This window comes from Moschus berezovskii, chromosome 24 (genome assembly GCF_049115385.1).
Source record: "Moschus berezovskii isolate FMDL1 chromosome 24, NW_MosBer_1.0, whole genome shotgun sequence".
Classification (NCBI taxonomy): Eukaryota; Metazoa; Chordata; class Mammalia; order Artiodactyla; family Moschidae; genus Moschus; species Moschus berezovskii.
Window position 1 is genome coordinate 37,764,547 of NC_142483.1, and position 16,685 is coordinate 37,781,231.

The following is a 16,685-nucleotide window of genomic DNA, read 5'->3' on the forward strand; positions in this document are numbered from 1 at the left end:
TTTCCAAAATTATATTCAACCAAATGCCATTAATAGTGGAACATGTGAATGTGGTTGATAAATAGAAACTGTACATAAATCCAATTCTTCAGCATTGCTCAGCCTTGTTAAACATCCATACCAGATCTTTGGTCTTCAGAGATTAACGTCACCAGCTTTACAACTGGAGAGTTATGCTGAAGGTCTGGATCGTGTAATTGTGCTAAGATACAAGTTTGCATGTACAAGTGACTGTGTAAGACTCTCCATTTCTCCCCTTCAGTGTGGTTTTATATTATCTTCTGTCTGGGAAGACTAGTGAACAACACAGTCCAGTACATGGACCAGCAAAATCCTCACTGTGCCTTAGACATGTAGCAGTGACATGTGCAAACTCGAGATTGACGTCTCTGGAAGGAACAGAAATAGAAGAACAACTAAAAGCAGTGAGCAAAGTGGGAGGCACCAGTCTGTAGGCCCTGAGCAGGCAGTAGTAGCTGAAAACTCAGATATTAAAAATCCTCTTTGGAGACCAGGATGCAGTATCCTTGTAGCTAAGGCTTAAGTGAAAAAGCAGCCAAACTGCTGCCTGGCTTAACAGGACTCTGTGGTGTGAGAGAGGTAGAAGGTAGCAGGCTGCATCTTCTACTCGCTCTGGGCAGGAACTGCAGTAGCCTCAGCATCCTCGCAGATCCCAGGACCTGAGAGAAGCCATGAGTCTGGTTAGTTCTGGACCAGCAGCCCAGGGAAGGGATTCCCTGGTAGCTCAGCTGGTAAAGAATCCACCTGCATTACAACAGACCCCAGTTCAATTCCTGGATCAGGACGATTCCCCTGGAGAAGGGATAGTCTACCCTCTACAGTATTCATGGGCTTCTCTGGTGGCTCAGCTGGTAAAGAATCTGCCTGGAATGTGGGCGACCTGGGTTTGATCCCTAGGTTGGGAAGATTCCCCTGGAGGAGGCCATAGCAACCCACTCTAGTATTCTTGCCTGGAAAATCCCATGGACAGAGGAGCCTGGTGGACTGAAGTCCATGGGGTCACAAAGAGTCAGACATGATTGAGTATCTAAGCACACAGCCCAGGAGATAAGGTCGAGGTAGCCACCCAATCTGCTAAATGGGTGGAAAGACAGACAACTCCTTTTCAAAATACGCCTGCATGCCAATATTCCAAATCATACGCAAAAAAAAAAAAAAAATTTTTTTTTTTTTAGAAAGGTAACCAACCTGTAGAGCCGTCTAACAAAGAAATCTGAATAAGTTTGTCAAGAAGGCTGAAAGAGATAGGAATCATGCCTATATAAATAAATGAGATGGAGGGACCTTACAATGAGGAACAATTGTGTCCAGTTTACTTTTCCTTATATATTTTCCCACTGAATTCAAATTTTGCTGAAATATGACATTTTCCCCATCCCCCAGTTTGAGAGCCAGTTTCTTGTGCTCTGGTTTCCTCCCCCATCAGCCCCCAGGCAAGAACAACCACTCCAAGCGCTGGCCAGGATATCAGCCCTCGCAGCCACAGAAACAGGCAGATATAACAAGCCGAGTCCACACCGTGCCTCCCACACCTCCTCCCATCACTGCAGGGCTCCTGCTGGTCCCATGATTCTCTCAGTTCTAAAAGCCAGCCTCAAATCACTTGAGTGTATTTGCCCAGGTAACTGGCATTTTCCTTCCTCTATTTAAGGTGAGGGATCATGGATGCCAGGCAGCTAAATTACAACCCTAGGGCAAACAGAAAATAGTTTACTTTTTAAATGGCAGGTCTCCTGGAGAAGAGGAGGTCCTTTAGGGTATTTATAAAAATTGATGCCTCAAGTTATGTAGCCTCAGGTTGATGAATGAGGATGGTCTATTGCTTGATACACTCACTTTGTTGTCTTCAGATTGGCTACCAGTTGATGGTCCTAAAGCTTAGATCATGCCACCAACAGCAGTCAAGTAGTAGAACATTTAATTATCAATACTTATTCTTTATTCTTCGGAGAAGGCAATGGCACCCCCTCCAGTGCTCTTACCTGGAAAGTCCCATGGACGGAGGAGCCTGGTGGGCTGCAGTCCATGGGATCCCTAAGAGTCAGACACGACTGAGTGACTTCACTTTCACTTTTCACTTTCATGCATTGGAGAAGGAAATGGCAACCCACTCCAGTGTTCTTGCCTGGAGAATCCCAGGGACGGCGGAGCCTGGTGGGCGGCCCGTCTATGGGGTCGCACAGAGTCGGACACGACTGAAGCGACTTAGCAGCAGCAGCATTCTTTATTCTTAGTAAACTTCAACAACATTAAGTATGTGTTTCTGCTTCATACAAAAAGAGTACAGTCCTTTTAACCCTCAAAGTGTTGCCTGCTCATAATTTGAGTGTTTTAACTACTCTAAACAGTTAATTTCCTTGTATTTCCCGTTCCTCACCCCCAGTTAGCACAAAGCCTTGGAGTAAAAAAAAAATCATTTCAATTTAAAGTTCATCTGTTTAGAGGGGATATTAATCTGAGTGGTTTTACTATTAAATCAATGATAACTCAAGAGAGTCCTACAATTTAAATTCCATTTACCAACTGATGTACGGGTTGTTTCATTTAGCATCTGACCCGCCACAAGTTTAGTTGACAGATAAATAGCTCATGTTATGTAAATTGTTTATATGATGGCAATTTTTCTCCCATTAAGCTCCTTTGATATATAACATGTAGCAAAGATGCCTTAAGGTCTTAGTTGTAGAAGGTCATTGTTTTGTGTTCCTCTTTTCTTTCACAGGATAGAATTCATATCGAGCAAGGAACACTCAACATAACAGTAGTGAATCTCTCAGATGCTGGCATGTATCAGTGTGTGGCAGAGAATAAACACGGAGTTATCTTTTCCAGCGCAGAGCTTAGTGTGATCGGTGAGTCTTTATACTGGAAAGAACAAAAAGTAAAAGCTTTTGAAATCACTAAACTAACATGTGCTTTCCCAAGCATAAATATTCCATCCAAGAAAAAAGGGTGAAGAAATCTTTAGACTGAAGTTATCTCTCGAGAAGGAAGGAATGCATTCTATAGGCAGTAAGAGGAGACCACTTTCTAGATCAGCTTCTTCTGATGCTTGCAATGGGTGATGCAGTTCCCCTGGCACTCATTTTTATGCCTCTATCAACCCCTCTTCTAAACTATGCAGAGTGTCTGAAATGTCTTGGTGTCTGTTGCTCTCTCTCTGATTGGGTGTAAACTTGAGCTTGGAGACAGGAAGAGCTGCCTTAGGTGGACAGGTTTGTTTGAATGTCAGGCAGACTGCATTTTGTTTTTTCACATCTAAATTTTCCAGGCTATACACTATGGACTGCCCCTTCAGCTCCATCTTTCAGCATGTGCTCCTTTTCTTCTGTTCTTTAGAGTGCTGGGCTTTCTGAGCTGCTTGTTCACCACCTTCTCTTCCTCCACAGTCCACTGGTCCACACTGTTCCCTCTGCCTCAAATGCGTTTCGGTCCCCTCTTCACTTCATTTACGTCTTCCCAGCTCAGAATTGATTACATTCTTTGCAGACAAAGATGGAGAAGCTCTATAGAGTCAGCAAAAACAAGACCAGAAGCTGACTGTGGCTCAGATCATTAACTCATTATTGCAAAATTCAGAATTAGATTGAAGAAAGTAGGGAAAACCACTAGGCCACTGAGGTATGATCTAAATCAAATCCCTTACAGTGGAAATGACAAATAGATTCAAGAGATTAGATCTGATAGAGTACCTGAAGAATTATAAACGGAGATCCGTGACATTGTACAGGAGGCAGTGATCAAGACCATCCCCAAGAAAAAGAAATGCAAAGAGGCAAAATGGTTGTCTGAGGAGGCCTTCCAAATAGCTGAGAAGATAAGAGAAGCTAAAGGCAAAAGAGAAAAGGAAAGATATACCCATTTGAATGTAGAGTTCCAAAGAAAAGTGAGGAGAAATAAGAAAGCCTTCCTCAGTGATCATTGCAAAGCAATACAGGAAAACAACAGAATTGGAAAGACTAGAGATCTTGGCAAGAAAATTAGAGATACCAAGGAAATATTTCATGCAAAGATAGGCACAGTAAAGGACAGAAATGTTATGAACCTAATTGAAGCAGAAGATATTAAGAAGAGGTGGCAAAAATACACAGTAAAAAAAATATACAAAAAAAAAAATCTTCATGACCCAGATAACCACAAAAGTGTGATTTGGAGACAAGAAGAGCTGCCTTAGGTGGACAGGTTTGTTTGAATGTCAGGCAGAGTGCCTGACACTAGAGCCTAGAGTCAGATATCCTAGAATGTGAACTCAAGTGGGCCATAGGAAGCATCACTACAAACAAAACTAGTGGAGGTGAACAAATTCCAATTGAGCTATTTCAAATCCTAAAAGATGATGCTGTGAAAGTGCTGCACTCAATATGCCAGCAAATTTGGAAAACTTAGCAGTGGCCACAGGGCTGGAAAACGTTTCACTCCAATCCCAAAGAAAGGCAATACCAAGAATTTTCAAACTGCCGTACAGTTGCACTCATCTCACACGCTAGTAAAGTAATACTCAAAATTCTCCAAACCAGGCTTCAACAGTACATGAACTGTTAACCTCCAGATGTTCAAGCCAGATTTAGAAAAGGCAGAGGAACCAGAGATCAAACTGCCAACATCTGTTGGATCATTGAAAAAGCAAGAGAGTTCCAGAAAAACATCTGCTTTATTGACTACACCAAAGCTTTTGACTGTCACAACAAACTGTGGAAAATTCTTCAAGAGATGGGAATACCAGACCACCTGACCTGCCTCCTGAGAAATCTGTTTGCAGGTCAGGAAGCAACAGTTAGAACTGGACATGGAACAACAGACTGGTTCCAAATCGGGAAAGGAGTACATCAAGGCTGTATATTGTTACCCTGCTTATTTAACTTTTATGCAGAGTACATCATGAGAAACGCTGTGCTGGAGGAAGCACAAGCTGGAATCAAGATTGCTGGGAGAAATATCAATAACATCAGATATGCAGATGACACCACCCTTATGGCAAAAAGCAAAGAAGACCTAAAAAGCCTCTTGATGAGAGTGATAAAGTTGTCTTAAAATTCAACATTCAGGAAACTAAGATCATGGCATCCAGTCCCATCACATCATGGAAAATAGATGGGGAAACAGTGGAAACAGTGACAGACTTTATTTTGGGGGGCTCCAAAATCACTGCTGATGTTGACTGCAACCATGAAATTAAAAGACGCTTGCTCCTTGGAAGAAAAGTTGTGACCAACCTAGACAGCATATTAAAAAGCAGAGACATTACTTTGCCAACCAAGGTCCGTCTAGTCAAGGCTGTGGTTTTTCCAGTGGTCATGTATGGATGTGAGAGTTGGACTGTGAAGAAAGCTGAGCACCAAAGAATTGATGCTTTTGAACTGTGGTATTGGAGAAGACTCTTGAGAGTCCCTGGACTGCAAGGAGATCAAACCAGTCCATCCTAAAGGACATCAGTCCTGAATATTCATTGGAAGGACTGATTCTGAAGCCGAAACTAATACTTGGCCACTTGATGGGATGAACTGAGTCATTGGAAAAGACCCTACTGCTGAGAGTTTTAGAGGCAGAAAGAGAAGTGAATGATAGAGGATGAGATAGTTGGATGGCATCACTGACTTGATGGTCAAGAGTTTGAGCAAGCTTCAGGAGTTGGTGATGGACAGGGAAGTCTGGCATACTGCAGTCCATGGGGCCGCAAAGAGTCGGACATGACTGAGTGACTGAACTAAACTGAACTGAACTGAGGCTGCCTCTCCCAACTCCGTATTGGCTTCTTCAGGAAGTCATGCCTGGCTCTATGCCCCGGTCAGCTCCCACTGTTACAATTTTCATCCTGCCTTTTAATGCACCTTGATATCATGCTGCATTTGCATTTTACATTTGCTAATGTGATTTTTCTTTTTCTCTCACTGCACTTTAACTTCCCCATGATGTCAATGACCATACTTGGTTTCACTCATTTAATCATCAGAACTTAATGCAGTATTGAAGCACATAGTATGCACGCAGTAAATATTGAATGAACGTAAGAATAAATGACTGCACTAAGTGACGAAAGAGTTAAGAGACTGTTTTAAAAATGAGTTAATGACGGAAGGAAATCTTTGAAAACAGTGGTTAAGTGAATTAACAAAGCTCCAGGCATTTTAAAAAAAAAAAACCTCCAGACCATCAGCTTGCATTTGTCTCATAGAAAAATCTTTACCCTCACTTCAGAATTTATCTTAAATGTCTAAGTAACAGTTCTTCTTGGAGCATAATAAGAAGGTTATAAATAAAAGAAAAGCAACACACAGAAATTTGTGTTTTGCCCAGATTCAGAATCCTGACTTGCCCTTCTGCAGAGCACTTCTTGGTGCCTGGCATGTGGATCTGACATGGATTAAGTGGATGCTCCTGAGCTGAATGTTAGTCCACCCATGCAAGGTGAAAAAGAAAGGAGTTGCTTCCATAATTGTTGTCCTCACCAGCTTCTTTACCTGAACCAACACCCAATCAAAGATAAGAATTTTTGAGGATTCAAGAGGTTGCAGTCTTTTTCAAAGAGGCCTCGAAGGATTCTGTGCTCTTGGAGTCAACATCAGTGTGGCTACTGTAAGGATGACCCCCCCCAACATACCTTCCCCACTATAAATGTTAAGAACGATAATTCCAGCTTCCCAGGACAAGTACAATGGTCCCACCCTGGCCAAGTGGGCTCTGATTGTTGGTAGTTGGAGCTGTTCACAAAGGTAGATCAGGTAGAATGTTCTGCAGAAAGAAGTGTATTCTTTGTTAAACATAGTGTCAACTGCTTAGAAAACAGCTTCAGTGGAGGGTGTGTGGCCTTAGGAATGAATCACATTGTCTTTAGACCCTCCAGGCGAAGGCTGTCCAGTTAAAAAGTCTGGGGATGCCATTATAATTATAAAAGATTTTGTAGGTCCTTTTGTCAAAATAAGAAAATTTGATGGTAACAAATGACAGGAAATCACGGGATGTAATCATGGAATAAAGATAGAGGATGACTACAGTCCCAAAAGCAGAGCCTGCAGTGAGAAAGGCTATTAAATGATTTTTATCTAGAGCACTTACCCAGAGAGGCACGTGACAGTGGGGTTGCAAAGAGTTGGACACAACTGAGCAACTTAACAACCACAACAATGAGATGTGTGTGTGTGTACATTCCTCTCTGGATACCCATATCTGTATCCATATGCCTACTAAAGCACTTCAGTTGTGTCCAGCTCTTTGCGATCCTGTGAACTGAAGCTTGCCAGGTGCCCCTGTCCATGGGATTCTCCAGGCAAGAATACTGGAATAGATTGCCATGCCCTCCTCCAGGAGGTCTTCCTGACCCAGGGATCAAATCTGTGTCTCTTATGTCTCTTGCATTGGCAGGCAGGTCCTTTATCACTTGCACCACCTGGGAAGGTCAACTTATATCTGTATCTATATATCTATCTGATATGCACATCCTAGGATCCTCACCAGATCCTTTCTCTTCCCCCTACCAAGGGTTCAAGGCCTATGAGGTAATAATCACTGATTCAACTCTTACATTCAGAGGTTTATTGCAAGTCATTTCCAGTTAGAATTAATTCCATTTGAATTATTGGTCTGAGTCCTTTCTTAATTCCCTTGAGATCAGCAAGCAAGATCAGTAAAGATGAAAATGCCTGAGAAGTTATTTAACCCCCCTCCCTGATCTCAGCTTTATTGCGTGTAAGAACTGTAAGGCATGTTAGTAAATGATTCAGTTCCAAACAAGTGGTACAAATAGTAAGTCTTCCAGAAATTCAGGAAAGAGTTTGACCAGTGGATTGAGCTAGTCAGGTGAACCTAGAAAATTAATTTATATTTATACAGGCAAAAGGAAAAAAAGAACCAGTAACCAGTGCAGAGTGAAAAGGCCTGAACAAAAGTTATAAAACATCTAGATAATTTCTTGCCCATAGAAAATCCTGAATGTTTCTCAGAAATTTTAATTCAAATACATAAAGTGTATCAGCAAAGTTTAACCTTGAAAGAGGAAGATGGAAAAATTAATTAAGGGCCAGTTTTGGAAGATATTGAACAAGTTTAGAAGTTCTCTATTTAATATCCCATTTTTCCTGTCCCAGAAAATCACACTAGTATATTCCAAGTGAATTAAAGGGCAGTTAAGTATTGAATGAGTAAATCCCTAGAGTTCTTATTAAATGAATGAAGGAGAAGACATTTGATTATTTAAAAATACACATATGTGAATATTGGTTGAGTAAGCTTTAATACAATTGTGTTTCAGAAATCAGTTTGTTTCTTGCTGTGTGGTAATAGTTTGACTCTTAGGGATTGAATAACAAATTAGTTATTACCTGTATTAGAATATTAGGGAGGTGGAATTGAACCAAGAAACAAAATGAAAACAAATATTTCAGTATAAGGAAGAAAAGAAATATACTGGTTGTAGCTATTGATCCATTATCAGCATCCTCCAGTGCTAGAGAGGAGATTCCCTTTTGTGCTGGGAAACAGCCTTAAGGTCATGAATAAGAGATGGTTAGGAAGCATATGTTTAATAGCCTTTTCCCTTAGTCTTATTTTATGTGTTCTGTCTGGGTATTTAATGTATATGTAACATATCTATATTTAATGGATTGAAGCTGCTAAATAATTAACTGAGGTGCTGGGTGATTTACTCACTGGGTGGGCGAATGCCATAGACTTTTACCTTGAGGTCAGTATATTAGAGTAGCCTGGTGATGAGTACTTTCAAATAGAAATAGTACATCCTTGTTTGTGACTGACCTATTACAGTTGATAGTTTGTGACTCCTCAAGGCAACTGTTTCCAGACTTTTTCTCCTGTGTTAGCTTCTGTCATGGATGAGATTCATTTGTGTGATGTACACCTGTGGGCAGACTTGAGCAACCACACAATTCCCTGGGTCATAGAAAGGTGTGCTGGAATTGGAACAGTGAACTGGGTCTTATAATCTTAGGGAAATTTGAATCTTCTACCAAAAAATGTAATTTAAAAAGCCAAATTAAGTATTTTATTAAGATAACTTTTCTAATGAAATATTTCTATTCATGTTTAATGTTTGTGTCCACTCAGATAGATGATCATGTTGGTATTAGGGGATTCTGATTGAACTGCCAAACTTGAAATTTTCTGTGCTGCTCATACAGAATACCAGTGTCATCCTGTATGTGTATATATAGTGGCTCCATGGTAAAGAATCCACCTGCATTGCAAGAGATGTGGATTCAATCCCTGGGTTGGGAAGATCGCTGGAGAAGGAAATGGCAACCCACCCCAACATTCTTGCCTGGCAAATCCCATGGACAGAGGAGCCTGGTGGGGCTACAGTCCATGGAGTCACAAAGAGTCCACTAAGTGACTCAACACGAACAGCGAAGATCGAGTATGCCTAAGACCTCAAAAGCTGAAGCGGGGGTTAATGTACCTGTGAGTCACTGGAGGAGTGTCCTCTGAGCAAAGCATATAAGAGAGAGCAGGCTAGGGAGAGGGATGGAAGGCAGGGAGCAGGGACATGGTCTCAGCTAAAGTCTAACCTATATCGCATTCTAGAGGGTTATGTCTGGAACATAACTGCATCTCAGAGCTATTCCTACCTCAGGCAAGGAGGCTGACCTTTTTTAAAATCTCTTCATTGGTTATCCATTGATCTGCCCTTCAAGTGGTGGTGGTAATGGCAGGGCATATGGAGCAAAACCCCCCAGTCAACTTCCCAGAGAAGGGGGCAGCTGGAGTTGGTAAGCCACCAATGCTCACAGCGTCTGGGGCCAGAAAAAGGAATCCATGTGAGGTGCCAACAGCATCCTCTACAGAAGACAAGTGATTGGGTCAGAGCAAGATGCTTGGGTGCTGTGTCCAGCTGACCTGGATCATAACCAGCAGTGTCACTAGACTATCTTTTTATTGGGTAGGGATATGGGAGTTATTAGTTCCTTTTTTTCTGTTTTCCTTTGTTGTCAAATGATCTACAATGAATCAAATTATCATCATAATTATTACTGTATCTTTTTCATTGGAGTATACTTGCTTTACAATGTTATGTTAGTCTCTGCTGTTCAACAAAGTGAATCAGCTATGTGTATGCATCTATGCTCTCCCTCTTGGATCCCCCTCCCATCCATCCCCCATCCCACCTCTCGTTTATCACAGAGCATCAGGCTAAGCTCCCTGTGCTAAACATCAGATTCCTACCTGCTGTCTATTTTATACACACTAGAGTATCTTTGATTTTGATATGGGATGAACTGTCTCTAAGAGCAACTGAGTGTCTTCCCAGCTGTCTTGAATATGACCTGACTTTGCCAGGACTATATAAGGGATAGAAGTAGCCTTGGTCCAAGGAGGTACTGTCTGATGGTTCAGGACCGTGGGCATTCTCCTGGCCTCTGTGGTGGAAGACATCAGACCCTGGCAGGACACTCCGATGCCATTAAGGAACTGATGGTCGATTAAAGTGAGGTGCAGGCGTGAGCAGTTATATGGTTAATTTGCCATGTGTCCAAATGATTGGCCTACAAATTAGAAAAACACTAAGGCTAAACTCAAAGTTATTTCACAGGGATTTTCACAAGTGCTCATCTGCAACTAAGTCTGATTTCTCAACTGCCTCACTGAGCCAGATTACAATCAAATGTGCTGAGTCTGAACAGCATCGACAGAGGAGGGATGCCTTTCTTACCCAAATATTGTCTGATAGGAGCTTTACTTAACTCATCAGGAAGAGGGAAAACAATGTACGTGGATCTCAAACGCAAATTTGATATCTTTAACAAGTTACTAAGCCTTCACTAATCAAGAAAATGAGGGTGTCACTGTCAAAACTAAAAGAGATCACATGTGAAAACTTCCTGCAAATCTGAAGTGATTGTAAGCAATCAATTAATCAATTGTAAGCAATCACTTAAGTGAAGCAATACGAAGTTTGGGGTTTGTTTTTTTTTTAATCTGTTTTAAACTAGTATCCATACCAAAAGCTTATAATACAGACAGCTGCACAATTACCAGTAAATCCTATTTCAGTGATTCTCAAATTTTGCTGCTTGTGAGTCACCAGGGGAGCTCTTTAATAGCCCAGTACCACACAGTCGTCCCTCACATGAATCCCAGCCCTGTCTAATTCAAGGAAACTATGAGCCATGCTGTGCAGAACCACCTATATGGATGGGTCATAGTGGAAAGTTCTGACAAAATATGGTCCACTGGAGAAGGGAATGGCAAACCACTTCAGTATTCTTGCCTTGAGAACCCCATGAACAGTATGAAAAGGCAAAAAGATAGGACACTGAAAGGTGAACTCCCCATGTCAGTAGGTGCCTAATATGCTACTGGAGAAGAGTGCAAAAATAACTCCAGAAAGAATGAGGAGATGGAACCAAAGTGAAAATAACACCCAGTTGTGGACGTGACTTGTGATGGAAGTATAGTCTGATGCTATAAAGAGCAATATTGCATAGGAACCTGGTATGTTAGGTCCATGAATCAAGGTAAATTGGAAGTGGTCAAACAGGAGATGGCAAGAGTGAACATCTACATTTTAGGAATCAGTGAACTAAAATAGACTGGAATGGGTGAATTTAATTCAGATGACCACTGTATCTACTAGTGTGGACAAGAATCCCTTCGAAGAATGGAGTAGCCATTATAGTTAGTCAACAAAAGAGTCTGAAATGCAGTACTTGTGTACAGTCTCAAAAACAACAGAATGATCTCTTTGTTTCCAAGGCAAGCTATTCAGTATCACAGTAATCCAAGTCTCTGCCCCAACCACTAATGCTGAAGAAGCTGAAATTGAATACTTTGGCCACCTCATGTGACGAGTTGACTCACTGGAAAAGACTCTGATGCTGGGAGGGATTGGGGGCAGGAGGAGAAGGGGACGACAGAGAATGAGATGGCTGGATGGCATCACCGACTCAATGGACATGAGTTTAGGTAAACTCTGGGAGTTGGTGATGGACAGGGAGGCCTGGCGTGCTGTGATTCATGGGGTTGCAAGGAGTCGGGCACGACTGAGTGACTGAACTGAACTGAACTGATGAAGACATACAAGACCTTCTAGAACTAACACCAAAGAAAGATGTCCTTTTCATCATAGGGGACTGGAATGCGAAAGTAGAAAGTCAAGAGATACCTGGAGTAACAGGCAAGTTTGGGCTTGGAGTACAAAATGAAGCAAAGGCTAACAGAGATTTGCCAAGAGAATGCACTGGTCATAGCAAACACCCTCTACCAAAACACAAGAGACAACTCTATATATGGACATCACCAGATGGTCAATACCAAAATCAATTGATATATTCTTTGCAGGAAAAGATGGAGAAGCTCTATACATTCAGAAAAAATAAAATGAGGAACTCACTGTGGCTTGGATCATGAGCTCCTTATTGCCAAATTCAGACTTAAATTGAAGAAAGTAGGGAAAACCACTAAACCATTCAGGTATGACCTAAATCAAATCTCTTGTGGAAGTAAGAAATAGATTCAAGGAATTAGATCTGATAGAGTGTCTGAAGAACTATGGACAGAGGTTTGTGGCATTGTAGAGGAGATGGTGATCAAGACCATCCTGAAGAAAAAGAAAAGCAAAGAGGCAAAATGGTTGTCTGAGAAGAAGAAGAGAAAAAAAGAGAAGCTAAAGGCAAAGAAGAAAAGGAAAGACATACCCATCTGAATGAGGAGTTCCAAAGAATAGCAAGGAGAGCTAAGAAAGCCTTCCTCAGTGATCAATGCAAAGAAATAGAAGAAAACAATAGAATGGGAAAGACTAGAGATCTCATCAAGAAAATTAGAGATACCAAGCGAACATTATGGTATTGTGCTCATGCAAAGATGGGCACAACAAAGGACAGAAATGGTATCGACCTAACAAAAGCAGAAGATATTAAGAAGAGGTGGCAAGAATACATAGAAGAACTGTACAAAAAATATCTTTATGACACAGATAATGATCATGCGATCATTCACCTAGAGCCAGACATCCTAGAATGTGAAGTCAAGTGGGCCTCACAAACAAAGCTAATGGTGGTGATCGAATTCCAGTTGACCTATTTCAAATGCTAAACGATGATACTGTAAAAGTGCTGCACTCAATATGCCAACAAATTTGGAAAACTTGGCAGTGGCCACAGGACTGGAAAAGGTCAGTTTTCATCCCAATCCCAAAGAAAGGCAATGCCAAAGAATGCTCAAACTACTGCACAATTGCACTCATCTCACACACTAGCAAAGTAATGCTTAAGATTCTTCAAGGGAGACTTCAACAGTCCGTGAACCGAGAACTTCCAGATGTTCAAGCTGGATTTAGAAAGAACAGAGGAACCAGAGATCAAATTGCCAACATCCACTGGATCACAGAAAAAGCAAGAGAGTTCTAGAACAACATCTATTTCTGCTTTATTGACTATGCCAAAGCCTTTGACTTTGTGGATCACAGCAAATTTGTGGAAAATTCTTCAAGAGATGGAAATACCAGACCACCTGACCTGTCTCCTGAGAAATATGTATGCAGGTTAAGAAGTAGCAGTTAGAACCGGACATGGAACAACAGACTGGTTCCAAATTTTGGGAAAGCAGTACGTCAAGGCTGTGTATTGTCACCCAGATTATTTAACTTATATGCAGAGTACATCATGTGAAATGCTGGGCTGGATGAGGCACAAACTGGAATCAAGATTGCTGGAAGAAATATCAATAACCTCAAATATGCAGATGACACCACCCCCTTATGGCAGAAAGTGAAGAACTAAAGAGTCTCTTGATGAAAGTGAAAGAAGAGATTGAGAAAACTGGCTTAAAATTCAACATTCAAAAAACGAAGATGGCATCCAGTCCCATCACTTCAAATCATTGGGGAAACAATGGAAACAGTGACAGAATTTATTTTCCTGGGCTCCAAAATCACTGCAGATAGTGACTGCAGCCATAAAATTAAAAGACACTTGCTCCTTGGAAGAAAAGCTATGATCAATCTAGATAGCATATTAAAAAGCAGAGTGATTACTTCGCCAACAAATTCTGTCTAGTAAAGTCTATAGGTTTTCCAGTAGTCGTGTATGGATGTGAGAGCTGGACTATAAAGAAAGCTGAGCACCAAAGAATTGATGCTTTTGATTTGTGGTGTTGGAGAAAACTCTTGAGTCAAGGAGATCCAAGCCATCAATCCTAAAGGAAATCACTCCTGAATATTCATTGGAAGGACTGATGCTGAAGCTGAAGCTTCAATTCTTTGGCCACCTGATGCGAAGAACTGACTCACTGGAGAAGACCCTGTTGCTGGGAAAGATTGAAGGCAGGAGGAGATGGGACAACAGAGGATGAGATTGTTGAAAGACATCACTGACTTGATGGACATGTTTGAGCAAACTCCAGGAGTTGGTGAAGGGGACAGGGAAGCCTGGTGTGCTGTAGTCCATGCGGTCTTAAAGAGTCAGACACAACTGAACTGAACTGACCTGATACCATCATCCTTCTCACCAACTAGTCCTTGGTAGAGACTCCAGGAGTCTTTATTCCTTAGTCACCCAGGAATGATTCCAATGGGTAGAAGTTCTATTGCTCTAATTGATCAGATCAGAAGGTAATTAGGTTTTCCTATGGTATTGATTCTCAGAGTCTATCATGCATCAGAATTGTTTGGAAGACTTGTTAAAACACACAAAGCTGAGCCCTACCTCCAGAATGCCTGACATAGTAGTTCTCGAGTCGGGGCTGAGGGTTTGCACTTCAAACAAGTTGCCAGGTGACGCTGCTTCTGGTTCAGCCCTACACTTGGAAAATCAGAAATTGGCAAGCTCAGAACCCAAGTTGTTTGGTGTTTTGTTTTGCTTGGAGAGTCAGTTGTTAACCATCTACCATCACACAGTTCACAGTACAGCCAGCACTCTACACCTGCCAGTTATGGAGGGCTGGCTGTATTCATTGTAGCCTGCTATTTAAATGAGGGACTTAAGCATCCATGGATTTTGGTACCTGGAACCAGTCTCTCCATGGATATTGGGTTTTGAGGCACAAGTGTACAGATCTCCTGAATTATTTCTTGGATAATCCTGCTTCATTTGACTGAGGTCTAACTCCAAAGAGGATGGAGTGTCCTGTACACAGGCCATGAAGTTCAAGAAGTCATTGATATCCAGGCAAAGCATCATGAGAAGGGTATTTCCTGTCTTGAACTGAATTACTGAGTTCTCTCCTACAACATACATTAATCCAGCATATATCACTTGAACATCTACTTGGTGCAAGGACTGTGCTAGGTCCAAGATCTCTGATTCATAGTCTTTGCCTTCCAGGAACTGATGACCTAATAATTACTACTAATGGGTTCTACCATTTTGTAACCACTGGAATTCCAGAATTCTCACAGTTTAATGACTCTCTTCTGTCAACTGAACAACTATTTTGATCTCATAACGAAGTTACTCAATCAAATATAACATTGTACCACCACACACTACTTTCACAAATTTGTATGCATGTTCAGGACATTATGCCAAATAAAATGAAATATCTCTAACTTGGACTGTAGTAGAAAGTTCAAAGTGCTTACATTTATAGATATTTAAAATTGCTCGCTGTCTTATCTTCATACAGATAGAGCTGCTCAAGGAAGGTTAACAAGGGTTTAGCAGTTGAAGCTTTTAAAACATATAAGAATGATTTTCAATCAACATGTTAATTGTTGTGTAAGAAGTGATGTGTTAAAATGGCTTTAAAATATTTTTCCTTGAATAAGAAAGAGTCTACCCTTGTTTACCGAATGAGAGCTTGGCTTTCAAACCTTCATAAAAAGAAAAAAGGGCTTTTAAAATTTTATATTGGAGTATAGGTGATTAACAATATTGTGTTAGTTTCAAGTGTACAGCAGAGTGGTTCAGTTATACATGTATCTATTCTTTTTCAAATTCTTTTCCCATTTAGGTTGTTGCATAGCATTGAACAGAGTTCCTGTACTATACTGTAAGTCCTTGTTTATTGTCCATTGTTAATACAGCAGTGTGTACCTATCAATCCCCCACACTGAAAAAAAGAAAAAAGGGCTAATCCTACTCGTTGGCAGTGATACTGTTGAAAGATCCTGAAATGGTTTCTGTGCTTTAAAAGTATTCATCAGTTATCATAGTGCCTGAAATGTCAACAGGAGAGATGAATTTGTCTTGCACACCCACATGGTTGAGATATAACAACTCAGCAATAGAAAGGAATCACTGTTAATACATTCAGCAAGCAACCTGGGTGGCCCTACAGAGCTTTATGCCAACTGAAAAAAAAGAAATCTCTGAAAAAAATAATAATGTATGATTTTATGGATACAAAATATATGATTTTTTAAAATATTCTCAAAATGACTAAACTGTGGTGTTGGAATACAGATTGGTGGATTCTAGGCATAGGGAGTACAGAAGGGGGTTGAATGCACCTCTAAAACAGTAGCATGAGAGAGATCTTTGTAGTGATGGAAGAGTTCTGTATCTTTATTTCAGTGGTAGTTACAAGTCAAAGTACTTGATAAAATAAGACAGAACTCTACACACCTTATCCATGATTAGGTTCCTTGTAATGTTGTATTGGGGTCACAAATGTTGTATATTAACGCATATATATGGAATCTAGGAAAATGGTACTGATGAACCTATTTGCTGGGCAGGAATAGAGTCATGGACATAGAGAACAGACTGTGGACGCAG

The 16,685-nt window shown here is 40.9% G+C and overlaps 1 protein-coding gene across 2 annotated transcripts in view; it reads left to right on the forward strand.

The window, feature by feature from the left end:
* Window positions 1–16,685, forward strand: part of CNTN4 (contactin 4) — a 1,054,581-nt gene that overhangs the window by 861,868 nt on the left and 176,028 nt on the right. For both annotated transcript variants that reach the window (XM_055414349.2, XM_055414350.2), the window contains exon 12: window positions 2,744–2,873. In XM_055414349.2, coding sequence (XP_055270324.1) covers window positions 2,744–2,873 — 130 coding nt within the window. The remainder of the gene's footprint in view (window positions 1–2,743; window positions 2,874–16,685) is intronic.